Source organism: Amblyomma maculatum, chromosome 9 (genome assembly GCF_055883805.1).
Source record: "Amblyomma maculatum isolate TAMU_Amacu chromosome 9, ASM5588380v1, whole genome shotgun sequence".
Classification (NCBI taxonomy): domain Eukaryota; kingdom Metazoa; phylum Arthropoda; class Arachnida; order Ixodida; family Ixodidae; genus Amblyomma; species Amblyomma maculatum.
In genome coordinates this window covers 43,741,986-43,754,663 of record NC_139352.1, presented here as the reverse complement: position 1 = coordinate 43,754,663, position 12,678 = coordinate 43,741,986, and the positions used below count along the sequence as shown (strand labels likewise).

General features: G+C 44.9%; 1 protein-coding gene across 1 annotated transcript in view; it reads left to right on the top strand.

Annotated features, from left to right (window-relative positions):
* The first annotated feature begins 280 nt into the window (after positions 1 to 280).
* The window catches only part of LOC146178957 (uncharacterized), a 34,490-nt gene continuing 22,092 nt past the window's right edge, over positions 281 to 12,678 (top strand). Inside the window, exons 1-3 of the mRNA XM_084580082.1 lie at positions 281 to 577; positions 7,050 to 7,379; positions 7,554 to 7,679. Coding sequence (XP_084436208.1) covers positions 7,335 to 7,379; positions 7,554 to 7,679 — 171 coding nt within the window. The 5' untranslated portion in view covers positions 281 to 577; positions 7,050 to 7,334. The remainder of the gene's footprint in view (positions 578 to 7,049; positions 7,380 to 7,553; positions 7,680 to 12,678) is intronic.

Here is a 12,678-nt window from a genome sequence, read left to right as displayed (position 1 = left end):
CGGTTCCAACAACCAAGAACGCCGCGCTAATCAAGCGTTGCACTGTTGTCATAGCAGCTGCATGAAAAAAAAAAAAAAAAAAAAAGAAAACATCAAAATTTTTGTTTTCATTTCTTATTCCTGAACATTGTGCTTAACATGTTATTATATGGACTTACTTCGTGGTATTCGCCAGTGATCATTAAATATTTCCTGCTTGATGTTTCGATTTCGGTTATCGAACTATATTATTTTATTTTTGCATGCGCATGCGCAGTTTTGTTTTCTTCCATGATTTCGGACAGTTTAGGCGTAGAGGCGTGCACGTTTGAGAGATATTTGGAGATCTTGTGCCCTCATTAACATGACTTGTTCCTATCAAGCTGCTTTGTGGTCAGAAGAAGTGAGAGTTCGCGGATAAAACTACTGCAGCGGCGAGTTCAGCATCATACACACTGCACCATCCTGCGCGTATGAGAGAGGGACCGCGAAATTCAATCTCCGAGATTGCTTCTCTTCGACGTCGCTTCCTGCGCCGCTTGGATATTGTTAAAGTGCCATCGACCGCGTACTGCTGCATGAACACTCTGGATGCTAGGTGGGTAGTAAATGTGACTTCCTGCTTTATGTAATATGACTTTCTCGGCGTTTTCTGAGGTGCCATCGAAGTCTCGCGTGCAATTGTGAACGCAAACAGCAGGACGAACGCGACGAGGTTGGTGCCATTTAATTCTCCTCTTCTCGATTGTTATGGCCCTTCTGCTGGTGATCGAAGCCGAAAAGAATCTGCGTAGCTGGGGGAGAGCAGGTATAAACAGCAGGTACGCTCACCACGACTCTAGTCGCACTACATGCGCCAATTTTCACTTCATTTGTTGATTGCGCCGCCAACCGCAGTAGTGTGAGAACACTGAAACATGCAGGCCGACCATTTGTGGAGTGGCACAAAATATAGCTTGAAAAGCGGTGTGTCCGGCACACCGCGTTTAAAGCTGTTTTGTGCCTCCAGAAAGCATCGCAGTGCACGAAAGTGCTTGTATGCACTGTAGCATACGCTCAAAATACAGTGGCAATTGAAAAAAGAAAGAAAAAAAAATACGTTGAGTAATCACACAAGAGAAAGACAAGATAAAACATGTTAGCCCTCTCGGCTTTAAACAGTGATCCTGCAGGTGAATAGCGCCGAATTTCTGAGTGTGAAATGAAAAGGGTTGCTCTGTGAACAGCCCCGGAGTTCTAAGAGCATCAGTTGTTTACTACAGTCCATTATGTCTAATTAGAAATCCTCGACACCATTTCAACTTTTTTTTTTTTTTTTTTTTTTTTTTTAATGAGTACAGGCCAACCGTATTGGCTAAGCTACCTGTGATAACAAATCTGCCAGATTCAAGATCCTTATTAGGCGGATCATAAGAAAACATAAGGAAAATGAGGCGCTCGTGAGATACATACGAAGGAAGCCTGCAGCAAACTGACACTACCATAGAAAGCACTGGGGAATTTTTGTGTGTGTGTGCATCTGCGTTCGTTGATCAACGTGAAATAGTAATGTAGTCGTGGCGGTAAACAATTAGAAAGTATAACGACAACCAAGAAATAACTTATCAGGAATTTTAGGTGGTTTGGTGATGTACAAAAAAAAAAATTTGCCTCTGCAGTTAAAAAAAAAAGTGTAATTTAATATTCAGTACTTGAAGAAATTGGCAGGAAGATTGAAGAAAGAGATTTGCTTTGCATGCATTGTAACTGGCTCCAGCAACAAGTCCAATTATTTTCTTTTTTTTTTTTTGCAGAATTAACAGTTAAGATCTGATTTTGATGCGGTGCTCCAAACCAATAGACAATAGTTATTATGTGACTGATATATGACTGATAGGTTAATTTGAACATGTAGTGGAAGTGGATCAACTTCCGGAAAAAGTCCCAATAGGTCAGTTGACTTCATGCAGGCAACAAAACTCCACGTGACTTGAACATGTTCTCTGTTTACATGTTGCTGTTGTCAGGTGGCAGAGGCTTGTTCGGGGTGATTTTTAGGTTTACTGGTTGGAAAAATGCTGCTTTACACATAGTACAATTTATGGCTAAACCATTGTACTGAGACCAAGTGTGGAGCGTTTAAAAGGTGAGCTGTCCGTATCTATTAGGCCATCAGAGGAAAGAGGCTCCTAGTGTCCACATACAAAATAGACTGCATATCATGCATATCTCTGGCTATGATAAGGACACCATTAATGTATGTTTTCGATAGAAATGGGACCAAAAGGCTGCCCTGAGCAACATTGCAGCATGTTGCTCAAGCCAATGCCATTCATTACAAAAGACTTTTTTTTTTTTTCGCTAGTTTAATAAGTAACATTGGAAAAAAATCTAGAGATATTCCACGGACACCATATTTCCTCATTAGCAAAGTGATATATTATGGTTCAGGAGGTCAAGTTGTTTGCTGAAGTCAATGAACATCGAAGCGTTAGATGCTTGTTTTCAGTATTCTTTAAGATTAGCTCTTTCTGCAACAGTAAACCAGATTCAGAACAACATTTGCAAAAACTAAAGTGTGGATTACTTATCGTTATGTGCATATTAAAAAAACTTTCACTTCATTTAAGTACTATCGTCTTTATAGCTTTATAGAAAAATGGGAGAACAGAAATAGGGCGACAATTTAAAAGAATACTGCGGTCATCATTTTTAATGTTACTGAAATTTTGGAATTATTCATCCTGCTTCGAAATACAGTGAGTGGAAGGCACAAATTAAATATGAAAGCTAGAAGCAGTGCTATTATGTCACCTACATACTTGTTTTCCTTTATTTGTAGGCCGTCATAGTCTGCAAGGGGTGTTGATTTCAGGTTTATTAATATGCTGAACAGTTCAGTAAGATGAGTGAAGATGAGTTCAGTAAGATGAGTGCTTTAAGTTGAACTTTCACGTAACTTGCAATTCCTCTGCTGCTTGTGCGATGAATCGAGTTGAGAGTGCATAACCTGGCAGAATCACAGCCTTTTGCAGGCAGAAAGAAAGAGGGAGAGACTTTCTCTCAACTGCTTCATTTCTTTCCTTTAGGTGTCGAGGCATGTGAGAAGCTTTTCAAACTAACTAGAAAGCGTTTAGCTAAGTTTCTCAATGCCGCCTACTTTTTTGGGCAAGCAAGGAAAGATTTTCATTTTTTAAGTGGAATCAAAAAGGACATTAGGCATAGCTATTCTTCCGGCACATCGGAAACAGCACTACTCTCATTCTCATTTTCTATGATTTGGTAACATGAATAGCATTTCAGTTTCTTCCAGTGCGTTGTGGCTTTTAAGGGTCCTCTCTGCTATCCCAGAACACGAACTGGCATTTAGATAGAATTCACAGTCGGTGCATGTCAGATACGCTGTGTTGTCCTGAAACACTTCCCTACCAGTACAACATTGTGACGTCATACTGCTGCACAGAAAGGTGTTAGGCAAGGAGACACAATCTCCCCAATACTCACAGCTTGCTTAGAGGAAGTATTCAGAGACTTGGAATGGGAGCAGTTAGGGATAAGGGTAGATGGAGAATACCTCAGTAATCTGCGATTCGCTGATGACATTGCCTTGCTAAGCAACTCGGGGGATGAACTGCAAATAATGATTGATGACCTAGACAAGAAAAGTAGAAAGGTAGGCTTGAAAATCAATATGCAGAAGACTAAGGTAATGTTCAACAGCCTCGGGAAGGAGCAGCAGTTTACATTAGGTAGCGAAGTACTGGAAGTAGTAGGCGAATATGTCTACTTAGGACAGATAGTAACCGCAGATCCGGTCCATGAAAAGGAAATAACAAGAATAAGATTGGGATGGAGTGCATTTGGCAAGCACTCGCAGATTATGACTAGCAGCTTACCGGTATCGCTCAAGAGGGAAGTATACCACACTTGCATCTTACCTGTACTCACCTATGGGGCTGAAACGTGGAGGCTAACCAAGAGCGTTCTACTTGAGTTGAGGATAACCCAGAGGGCTATGGAACGAAAAATGGTAAGGGTAACATTAAGAGATAGGAAGCGTGCAGAGTGGGTCAGAGAAATAACTCAAGTTACCGACATTCTAGTGGAAATTAAGAAGAAGAAATGGGCATGGGCAGAACATGTAGTGCAAAGAGAGGATAACCGATGGTCGCTTAGGGTAACAAACTGGATTCCAAGGGAAGGAAAGCGTAGCAGGGGGCGGCAGAAAGTTAGGTGGGCGGATGAGGTTAAGAAGTTCGCTGGGGTCAAGTGGATGCAGCTAGCACAGAACTGGGTTAAGTGGAGAAATATGGGAGAGGCCTTCGCCCTGCAGTGGGTATAGTCAGGCTGATGATGATGATGATGACTGCTGCACATGCTACAGCACATGTGTGGTCTAATGCGCTGCGCATCTCATGCCTCGTGCCATGTGCTTAAAATTAAAATGAACAGCAGCAAAGTGGGGAGGGATCATACAGTGCGAGAAAGCGTATGTGACAACCTATTCAGTGCCAGTGAGCCATTCTCACACATTAACACTAGATTGACCCATGAATTGCCTTTGAATTTTTCTTAGTTTGTTCCGTGACTTATAACTAGCACTCTTTTTTTTTTTTTTCTATGGTTCCTCTACCTGCACTACTGTTCAGAGTATTATTGGCTGTTAACACTCTAACATGCAAGGTACATTCGAGTCTCCATCTTTCTTTGTTTTTGGAATAGAAATGGGTTAATTTCTGGCTTTTGTTTCCGGACCACGCAAGCACTCATTAAGCATGAATTGGGCAAATGGTAACACCAGCTAGCTTGTAGAAATCATTCAACCTCATATTGTGCCAGGAGCACTCTGGAAGTGAAGTCTGTAACCTTTCCTCTCTTCTGACTGCACATACGCACCTATTTCTGTGCTTCTGTGAAATGCGCATTGTACTCAGTGGTATGGGCAAAGGCACATTATTCTTTCTTTTCTGGAGCCTCACAGTACTGTATGTCTTGGGAAAGAAAAGCCCATTACACCTAGGAGGATTAACCAATACTGTATTTTTCTATTTTCTTCCAAGCCCCAGGCTAATGGTTGTCTCAGGAAAAGAAATAATTCTATGTTTGAGGCTCTTAAAACATTGGGTTGGAACGCAAAGATGCAAAGCGAGGAATGCAAGAAAGAAGAGCAAAGAAATGCATGAGAAAAACGAGGCACACAGACAGGGCAACAGCAGGTTAAGTGACAGCGTGCCGCATGATGGGCTTTGTTAGAACCTGAACCGAGGCTGCCTTACACAACTGGTGATGGTGTTGGGATTTGAATGTTCAGGCTCATTTCTTGAGTCGCAAACCCTGGTAAGGCAAACGTCCAGGCCGGGCCATGGCTTGTACCCGTTGGAGGGAACCATTGGGTATATGACCGGCAGCGAGATTCTGACCCATCACCTCCCAGAGTTGAGGCCGCCACTATAACCTAGGGCTTCAGGAACAAACCTGCCAGTCAAGGGACGTTATTCTTTAAGGTAACATATGTCTAAGGGTGGCTGCCAATGGTGTGGCAGGCAGTGTGGACGTAAGTGCTTCCATTCTATTTGTTGTTGCAATTGATGACATATGTATTTTATTTACCAATGGTGTTTGGCCTGACAGAACGATGGAGGCTTTGTGATGCTGGAAAGTATTCTAGTTATTACGAGTGCTACAAAAATGATGGTCATCATTTTTGTTGCAGTGATGTCATTAACCTCACTCACTTCGTTACGAAGGATATGACTGTAATGGCTAAAGCCCATAAAATTCTCTATGAATAGAATATCTTCTCACATTCGAATAGAAACATCCGTGACAAGGAATTACTTCAATACACTCCAAGCGATAAAAGCCTCATGAATTTGGCTCAACGAGCGGCTTGTGTTCGATAGTTGTTTTTGCACAGCAACTTTAGCTTTTTTTGCGAGCTGTCTGTGTTCAATGCCATTGTCCCGCTTGCCACTTTGATGTTTAGGCAGTGGCTGTTGTGAGGCTATCTTCATCGATACCATCGAGTGTTGACAACAACAGCAGCGTAAGATGGAAACAAGCATTCTCTTTCCATGCAGAATTGGTTCGCACAGAGCATAACAGCCAAGGAGGTTACTCTTATTAACCTTTGTTACTTACGCATTAGTTGTTTTGGTATGAATTAGTGAACAAGGTTGCAATTGCATGCGTTTCTCAATATCCGTACTAACCTTGCCTTATGTCTGTCAATTTTCTGCTTTTCCCTTCCCCTGAGAGGTCTCCCTCGTGCCACAGATTTTTCAAGCTTTTTACTTGACAATCGTTACCAACAGTGGAAGGTTTTCAGAGCATATGCCGAATGTGCCTACCTAGCACTAGCTTGATCATCCACTGAATGACCTTTGCTCTCGATAAATCCTGTACAATCTTTTCACGTGTATCTAATGGTGGTGAGAGGTGATAATTTGTTCGTTTATTTTCTCTCGGCATCTGCACACTTCATCTCTATTTTGCTCCTTGGTTGTTATATCTCCTGCACCCGGCTCCACAAAGTGCTCGTTACCATTGTCACTTTTGTTTGACACCTTGCGATTGTTCACTGTTTAAAATGAAACATTTGTTGCCCACTTCTCACACTTCTCTTGGTTTACTGACATTACTTGGTTGTTTGCATTACTTTTTCTGCTTATCATCCCTTCTGCAAAGCAATTTGGGGGGGGGATATCATTGCAACGCTCTCTTTGCCTCAGAACAGGCCAACTGGTGTAAGACTTTTCACTCTACAGAGTCCCTGCGTAGATCAAAGTGGTGCCATTTTTGGTTATTGGGTCCCTTTCAAAAGTTGTCCACATGTACAGGGTGATCCACTTCTAGCTATAACATGGCCACTGCTTTCAAAGTAGCATTGCGTCCGACCCGGCCATTCCATAAATCTAGCCGGCAGACCATGCGAAGCAGCACCTCCGCGTCCCACTGTGCACATATCGCTTTGCCTCGATAAGCGCCTGCATCCGACGCAACGCTGCTTTGAAAGCAGTGACCGTGTTGTAGCTAGAAGTGGGTCACATTGCACTCCTGTGCACCACCACTTTGCTTCGTTGCCTGCGCAGGTGCTGATCCTAGTGTCCAGGCACTGTGCAGCACTGGGACTGGCCACGGCGTTGTGATGAGCCCCCCGAAAGGCTGGTCCGGTGCCAAACCTGGATGAACTTCGTGCGCCAGTTTCCTGGTGGTGGTAACAGTGACCGGACGCAGCCAGAGGGCGAGGAAAGCTTTCTGTGCTCACAAAACTTTGACCTGAAGTGTATACGCAATCCCTGCAAAAGTGTTTGGGCCTACAAGCAGATGCTGTACCTTTGCTGAGTGCTGGAAAGGGCTGTTTCCTTCCGAGTACCATGGACAGCTCTTCTGCCAATGCTGCAGATGTAGCCGTGTCGCAGGTTTGTACCCAAATTCAAGTTGGCCGGTATCAATGGAATACCCTGTTCCACTGAGGATTACAAAAAGTGAAGTTAAAATGATTGGAAGCATTGCGTGTGTAAGCTTGGATGGATGGATGGACTAAACTTTAATGTCCAACAGATAAGGTGATCTACTCACCCCCCGACACGCAGGTCAAGGGGCGGGTGCCGCCGCCTCAAAGGCAGGCCGGGAGGTCTTGGGTCCCAGCAGCCTCTTCAGCCAGTTGGACGAGTAGGAGCTGGAGCTCAGGGTCCGAGCTGCGCAGCAGGGTCTCCCAGGTGTCTCTACAGCCTATATTGTTCGTCCTCCTGGGAGAATACGGGCATTCCCATATTATGTGGTCGAGGGTCCCTCTCGCCCCACAAAGATTGCACTTGTCACTCCTAGCCTCAGGGAACATGTGGTTCGCCATAACCGGGTGCGGATATGTATATGTTTGCAGTCGCCTCCACGCCACTGCTTGTCTGCTGTTTAATTTCGGGTCTGGTGGGGGTACCAGTCTACGATCCAATCTGTAGTGCTGCGTGATCTCCCCATATTTTAGCAAGCGCTCTCCGCTTCCTCGGTCATCAAGTGGCCCTGTAGCGGCTCGGCGGTAGAGATCTCGAGCCAGCTTGTGGGCCGCCTCGTTGCCGGGGACGGCTTCGTGCGCAGGAGTCCAGATTATTTGAATTTTCCTATCCAACTTTTTCTGGCCTAGGATTCTGGCTGCTAAGGGCGAGATCCTGCCCTTGCTAAAATTTTGTATGGCAGTTTTGCTGTCACTTATGACAAACTTCGCTTCCGTTCCCACGCAAGCTAACGCGCTCGCAGTTTCCTCGGCTATTTCTATGCTCCGCCCGCGCAAAGTGGCAGCTGTCACGGGATTTCCCCGGCCGCTGACGACCGTTGCTACCGTGAAACTGCCACCACCTCCCGCCGCGTCTACATAGGCCACTTCATGTTCCGACATTTCGCCGAATCTAATTTCTAATGCTTCGGCTCGTTTTTTCCTCCTGTCTTTGTTATATTCCGGGTGCATGTTTTTTGGCAGCGGCGGAATCACCAAATTTTGTCTGACTTCTCTAGCTACCTCCACCTTGACCGTGGGACCTCTATCCGAATTTATTCCAACTTTCGTCAAAATGACTCTTCCTGTCTTCGTGGTGCTAAGTCTCTCAATTTGAGAGGTTCGCACCGCTTCCGCAAGTTCTGCCCATGTGTTGTGTACCCCTAGAGCCATCAATCTCTCTGTGGATGTGCATATGGGCAGTCCCAGCGCTCTTTTTACGCATTTTCTAATTAGAGACTCAATTTTTTCTTTTTCCACCGCTTTCAAATCTAGATACGGCGTTGCGTAGCTCACTCGGCTGAAGATGTAGGCCTGTATCAGTTTCATCAAATTTTTTTCCTTTAACCCTCGGCCTCTGTTGGCCACCCGCCTAATTAGGCTCAGGGTCTGCATCGCGTGATTCTCCAGCCTCTTGATGGTCTCGCCATTATGTCCGTGTGACTGGAGAATCAAGCCCAAGATTCTAATTTGCTCGACTATGGGTACCTCGTTACCCGCCACTTTAATTTTGATCTCCGACGGTGCCTTGCACCTTAAGTGCTTCGGATTGTATATAAACAATTCTGATTTCTGCGGCGAGCACGCTAGGCCTCTCTCTGCCGCGTAATCGACTATAATGTCGGTGGCGGTTTGGAGCAGGTTTTCGACGCACGAATCACTTCCCCGGTTGACCCAAAGGGTGATATCATCCGCATATATACTAAATTTTAATCCTTCGAGCTTTGCCAATTGCTCGGGGAGTTCCCTCATTGCCACGTTGAAGAGTAGGGGGGACAGCACTGATCCCTGGGGCGTACCCTTACTCCCTAGCTCTATTGCGGGGGATTCCAGCGTCTGGAACTTCATGCAGGCCGTTCTACCTGTCAGAAAGTCCCTGATGTACCGATATGTCCTGGTACCTACATTAATCTTGTTCAGCCCTTCCAGGACCGCCTCATGTTTTACGTTGTCAAAAGCCTTCGTGAGGTCGAGCCCCAAAATTGCTTTCGCATCTTTAGACTTTGAGTCTATTATGTCATGTTTGATTTGGAGCATGACGTCCTGCGTACACAAGTGAGGACGGAACCCAACCATCTCATGTGGCCACAGATCGCCCTGCTCCATGAAACTCATCAGTCTGGTCTGGACGACGTGTTCCATCAATTTCCTCACGCATGAGGTTAAGGAAATTGGTCGTAAATTTGCTAGTTGAGGAGGCTTCCCTGGTTTCGGTATTAAAATAATGCTTGCCGTCTTCCACTGTTGTGGGAGCTCGCCTTTTTCCCAACATTCCTGCATATACTCCGTTAGATACCTAATGGAGTCATCATCTAGGTTCCTGAGCATTTTGTTCGTTACTCCGTCAGGGCCTGGAGCCGACTTCGTTTTAAGTCTTACAATCTCTGCCCTCACTTCCGCTTCTGTGATGGGGGCGTCCAGCGCCTCGTTAGGCGCTCCACCATAGTCAGGAAGTGGGGTTCGTGAAGTTTCTCCCACATACGTCTCAATTAATTTGTTCATGAAATCATCATCGTTCCCTTCGAAAGCGTGCCTCACTTTTGCCAATCTTATACCAGATTGCGTCTTCGAGTTGTCTGGGTCCAACAAGTGCCGGAGGAAGCTCCACGTCTTGGAGAGGTTCATGCTCCCCTCCATTTCGTCACACTTGTTGTCCCAATTTTGTTCGCATAATTTGAAAGTATAGTCTTCGATTTCCTTATTATGTCGCGCAATCCTTCTTCTGAGGTTGCGGTTCCATTTCTGCTTTTTGAGACGACGCTCCATGCTCTGCTTAGCTTCCCACATATGCAGAAGACGGCTGTCCGCAATCTCCGGGGCGTTATCACCTTCGAGCAATTTTCTTGCCTCTCTAACATCCGATTTGAGCGCAGTCTCCCATTCCTTGATGCTTCTGATGGGCTATAGTTCCTGAGCCCTCCTGATATCTCTAAATTCATCCCACTCAACGACGGCCGGCGCGCGAGCCCGGCGTGTTTTAACGCCTTTCCTCAGTGTGGAGACAATTATGCAGTGGTCGCTGCCAAAATTTTGATCCGAATTATGCCATTCTAGACCTTTTACGTTTTTCGAGAATGTTAGGTCTGGGGATGTATCCTTACTGACGCTATTGCCCACCCTCGTTGGGCTGTCGGGGTCCGTGTGCAAAGTGAGCCATAGGTCATGCGTATCCTCCCACAGCTGTCTACCTTTTGGGCACTGGTGCGGGTACCCCCATTCCTGGTGATGTGCATTAAAGTCCCCCACTATCAACAGTGGCTCGTTGTTTGAAATTTTGAGGGCCTTGCGAAGCAGAGCTCTGAACCTCACCTTCCTTTGCCTGGGTGAGCTGTATAAATTTAGAATGAATAGACTAGGGTCTTTCTGTTTTCCGGTTAAAACTTCTACAAACACGTTTTCGATCTCTCTCGACTCTAGATCGTGTTCAATGGCTGCAATGTTTCTTTTCACGAGTGTTGTGACCGAGGATTTCTCTCCCCTGCCACTATGAAATGCCTGATATCCCGACAATTTTGCGGGCCCCCCGGTTTCTTGGAGAGCAATTGCCAATGGAGTCTCATCTAATAGCAATAGGTACTGTTGCAGAATCGGCCGCTTGCGCCGGAAGCCGCGACAGTTCCACTGCCAGATTTGATTTTCATTTGCGCGCCTGGCCATTTTGCAGTTGCGAGACGACCTGTTCTATATTTTGTTGCCACCCGTTTATGGCGGCCATCTCATTCCTTAACCTTTGGCATTCCTCGGCCTGTTTCTGAACTGCCCCGAGGACAGCTTGAATTTGGATGTTGATATGATTCATAAATTCACTCATCTTGGCATCTAACCTTTCCAAATTTTCCATCCTTTTCTCCATAGCCTGAATAGGGTCGGTGTCTTGAATTTTGCGTTTCACCGGTGGTGGGAGGGACGGCTCTGTGACCATCTTATCCTGTCCCTGAGGCTGTTGACGTACCGCTTGGGAGGTCGTTTGTCTAATGGGTTGTTGCGGAGGTGTTGCCTGAAAGCTTAAGAAATGAAATGCAGGTATTCCTGCCTGGTTGCTACCAGAAGGAGGGTTTTGTGAAATCAAAAGCAGTTCACGTGTATCTCTGAAGCTAGATTTCAGTGCAGTTTGCTTCCTAACAGCGATCACAGAGTCCGTCTTGATATTGGCATCACGAGTTTCAATAGAGTGGCAAGGAAGAAAATAATGTTTTCAACTTCGACTTTCCTAGTAGTAATGGTTTCTTCTACTGTTGAAAAAACATCGGCACAACCATAGCGAACATCATAATTATGTTTGGTAACAAAAATAATTAGGCATTATTTGCAGTGTCTTCTTAAACGGTGCTGATAGTTTCCTTTGTTTAGAGGTTGGTTTTGACCAGTTTTTAAGCATGCTTGCGGTTAAAGGGCCCACGAAGAGCTATTTACTAAAATTATGAAACGTGCGCTAGCAAGACATATTGGATAATTTTTTTCCTCAACACAAAAAGTTTTAAGCTAGCTTCATTAGCACTGAACATATGCAATTTTTGTTGCACTTTGGGTGAAACTATTTTTGGCTACATTTAATGTTGTTTGAAAGTGATCAGGTTTGAATTGTATCGGCCCTGCTACTCAGAGATGACTTGCCCAAAAGTGACGCTTGATTTTGAAATGCAAAATTGAATGGCAGCTACGCATTGGCAACATATTGCAGTTTTATTTCTTTTGTGCAGTAGCTTCTACAAAAATAAAATTCTTTATTGCCCAAGTCACATCATTGCAGTATTAATTTGCTTTTGTAAAACTGCGGGCCATAATAGGAAGTGGAAGGTTTGGGTTTAAACAGCCTGAATTGATGTGTCCAGATGGGCGTGGCTCAGGCTGCACTGTGTCATATTGCTCAAGCCTCATGTTCCATTTCAGCAGTTCCTGTGTGACAGAAGTGAACTGTACAATTGCGGTGTGGAAACTATTTTGCCTAAATTTACCTCTGACCTTCCTGAGCACTGCTTTTACCACCATTGCCTCTGTGCCCCATCGTTAATAAATATTCATTTTATTGTCATTTTTCTCAGGTGTGTGCACATTCAACGAGCTGACCTATTGTACAGCTGCTCTACATTACTTTATAGTGCCTCAAAGGGCCAGTATGTTCTCATTTATCGCAAAGTTGAGTATGCAAATTTTCTTGAGACGATGGTACGCTTAGCAGGGATTTTATCATGTCAAGATGAAGATGGGGATGAAGACAGGGATGGACG